At 59.8% G+C, this 3329-nt stretch overlaps 1 protein-coding gene across 1 annotated transcript in view; it reads left to right on the forward strand.

Annotated features, from left to right (window-relative positions):
* Positions 1–772: 772 nt before the first annotated feature.
* LOC104074157 (protein turtle homolog B-like) overlaps positions 773–3329 on the forward strand; it is a gene marked incomplete at both ends in the record, with an annotated part of 13045 nt that continues 10488 nt past the window's right edge. Inside the window, 3 exons of the mRNA XM_009574189.1 lie at positions 773–912; positions 1688–1829; positions 1959–2104. Of these exons, the coding sequence (XP_009572484.1) occupies positions 773–912; positions 1688–1829; positions 1959–2104 (428 nt within the window). The remainder of the gene's footprint in view (positions 913–1687; positions 1830–1958; positions 2105–3329) is intronic.

Genomic DNA, 3329 nt, shown 5'->3' on the forward strand with positions numbered 1-3329 from the left:
GGTGTCCCCAGGCAGGGATGGATGCAGCAGGGGGGTTTGGGCAGAGAGGGCTTTGCCCCCCTCCCAGGACCCTTTTTGCATCCCGGAGGCTGCTCCCAGGCAGAGATTCCCCCCGAGCTGTAATTGGTAAATCAGGCATTGGAATCGGCGCAGGCACTAATGAGAGTAATTAGGAATCATTTGTTACTAATTGAAATAGAAGGATGAGGCAGAATGAGGTGGGGGGGGAGCCTGGCTGGGAGCAGGGCTCCCTGAGCTTGGGGGAGCTACTACCCCGGGGGTGATGGTCCCTTGCCTGTCCGTCCTCGGCTGTGTCCCCAGGGAGGAATTCGGCTGCTCCTCGTGCAGCTGCGAGGTGGCCCCACGGGAAGGATGGCGGCCGAGCCGGGGCCTCCCCCTCGGACCCTACCCCGGCAGTGGAGCTGGTCCCTCGGGAGCAGGGGATGCTCCGGCGCGGCATCCTGCTCCTTGTGAAGTGCCGATGGAGCCGGGGCGCTTGGCAGGAGCGGTTTGGAGTGTGCTGCCTGGCAGTCACTTCTGCGGGAGATGAATACGTTGCGAGGGTTATTTTTTTTTTTTTTTTCCCTTCCCTTTGGCGTCGAGCAGAAACGCCTGTGTTGGTTTATTAATATCTGAAATCTTGCAGAGCGGGGAAACCCGTTTCTCAGCCGGCCCTAAAAGCGGCAGCTCTTTGCCGTGGGAAGCGGGGAGGGAGGGAGGATGCTAGGGCTAGGGCGCATCCCACCTCGGGGGGTCCCTGCCCGCGCTCCAGGGTCTTCTGTTGTCGACCCCAGGTGAGCGACGGGAGCCTTACGGTGCTCGCCATCAACCGGGAGGACAGGGGTGCCTACACCTGCCGAGCGTACAGCATCCAGGGAGAGGCTGTGCACACCACGCGCCTGCTCGTTCAAGGTGAGATCTTCCACCCGAGCTCCTCCGGCTTGTCCTCGGCCTCTGGCGTCCCCGGGGGGGCTGCCCCGAAGCCACCCGCTGGCCTTGCGGGCTTGGTGTCGTGCCGGTTGCCCTGTGGCTCCGCATCCCATTTATAGGATGGAGGAATCCGCTTAATTGGGGCACCGCGGTGGCCGTGCTGAAGCAGCCGTGCCGATGAACAGCCGGGCCCCGATGGCGGCTCGGTTTTGTTCGGGAAGCGGGGAAAAGATTGAGGCTGTCACAAAGCGCCTCGTCAGATAGCGGTGATGCGTGGTAGGCCTCCCGCTCCTCACTCCCTCTTTTATTAAATAAATCTTTAATTAGGTCAACAGCTACCGGCAGAGAGAGGAGCGCGGGGTGTCCTCTGCTCTGCTTTCGAGCTGTGGACGCTCGCTACCGGCTCCCGGCAGTTTGCTGTTTTCCCCCTGGATTTTTCCTGCGGGTGATGCCATCCTGGAAACGTGCTCGGGATGAAGGGAGGCGTGAGCTCGTGTGCCCTGGGAGAAGCAGAGCCGTGCGCCACGGGCGCGGGGCCCCCTCCCCAAAGCTGCAGAGATTAGGGGAAAGGGTTGGGAATAACAGGGCCACCATTCTCCTCGAGGTCAGCCCCGTGATCCCAGGGGATCGGGGCCAGCTCTGCCCTGGAGCCCTCCACCAGCTCCCAGCCAATGATGCTGTGATGGAGCTGAGCCTGAGCAGCCTTTGGGGGGACACCTGTACTGGTGGGGGTGACGCTTTTCTCTCCCCCTTCCAGGACCTCCCTTCATCGTTTCCCCTCCGGAGAACATCACGGTCAACATCTCCCAGGATGCGCTCTTCACCTGCCAGGCCGAGGCGTACCCCGGGAACCTCACCTACCTGTGGTACTGGGAGGAGGAGAACGTCTACTTCAAGAAGTGAGTTTGCAGCCAGCGGGGCCATGTGTCCTCCTTCTCCTCCTCCTCCCAAATCGTGTTGGGGCCACCGACGGGGTGGGCATTACCCCCGGGGTCTCCCTGCGATCCTCCTCCCCTCTTCTCTCGTAGCGATCTGAAGTTGAGGGTGCGGATCCTGATCGACGGGACGCTGATCATTTTCCGCGTCAAGCCAGAGGATGCTGGAAAATACACCTGTATCCCCAGCAACAGCCTGGGCCGCTCGCCATCAGCCTCTGCCTACCTGACAGTGCAGTGTGAGTGCGGGCAGCGGGGCCCGAGCCTGAGGGATGGGGCTGGGATTGATAATACCCGGCTCTGAGGCAGCCCCAGGGGCTCTGTTCTCCTGGTGTGATGCTAGGAGGCTCGGGTTGATGTGACGGCAGCCTTTGGATGAGCATGCCATCATCTCAGCAAAAGGCTGAGAGCATCCCACGTGTGCTTGTAGGGTGTGGGCAACAAGAAAGCAAATAGCCTGAGTGTCCTGGGTAGCACTGCTCCGTTGGGACTGGTGTCCACCTTTGATACAATTGGTTTTTGATGAGGTGGGCATGCTGTCCTCTTCGGCCGCATCGTGTTGGACAGGGAAACCTCTCGCTCCCAACTACCTGCTTGTATTTTTTGGTATTTATTATGGGGGCTTGTTCCCATGGCGTAGTTTTTCTGTGAGCTTTGCCTGTTGTATTTTTCAGGTGGTAACTGATCTAAACAAGCGGAGGAGAAGGGGCTGTAGCAGGAGCGTTGCTTCCCACGCTTGTTCTCTCGGGCTCCCCGGGCGGTAATGGGTAGTGTGCCACCGGCGTCCCGTGGCATTCAACAGTAATGGCCTCAATTGCTGCCGCTCGCAATTGCAATATTGCTCCGCTGTAAAAGACTGCAGCGGTTTTATTTTATAAAGAAAGACAGGCACTTGAGCAAAGTGGGCTCGCGACTTGGGTTTTGAAGGCTGCCTTAGAGCTGCTGCCTGTAGACCCAGCGCTGGTTAGCGGGAAGCCCCACGCCAGCGGGGAGCCGCTTTGAGAAGGGCTGGTAGGTCTGATTGTTTCCCTATGGGGTTGGATGAAGGGGCAGGGGGACGGTGTAACTGGTGCCGTGCCCAGGCAGAGGTGTGATTTGGGGCTTGGATGTGCCCGGCTGGGCGGCTCTTGCGAAACCGTGCAGCCTCCGGCCATTAAATCTGCCCTGCCGCTAATCCAGGACCGCTGGTCAAGGCTGATAGCTGTTAAAAATAGCTCTAATGGCAGGGGAAAAAAAAAACAGCATTTGGACAATCTGCTGTTCAGACGGCCCTGCGAGGCTTTGGTGCAAGAAGGCGCGCTTGGCTTTTTGTGCCGCAAACTCCTTTCCTCCGGAGCAAACCTTCTCATCTGTACCGGGGCTGATGCCTCGGGAGGGAGGCTTCCCGCCCACCAAAGCAGCCATCGGACGGGGACGCGGCTCTGGGTCGTTAGTGAGCTGGGACGGCCCCCCGCCAGGGACCGC

This window comes from Fulmarus glacialis, unplaced genomic scaffold (genome assembly GCF_000690835.1).
Source record: "Fulmarus glacialis isolate BGI_N327 unplaced genomic scaffold, ASM69083v1 scaffold7343, whole genome shotgun sequence".
NCBI lineage: Eukaryota > Metazoa > Chordata > Aves > Procellariiformes > Procellariidae > Fulmarus > Fulmarus glacialis.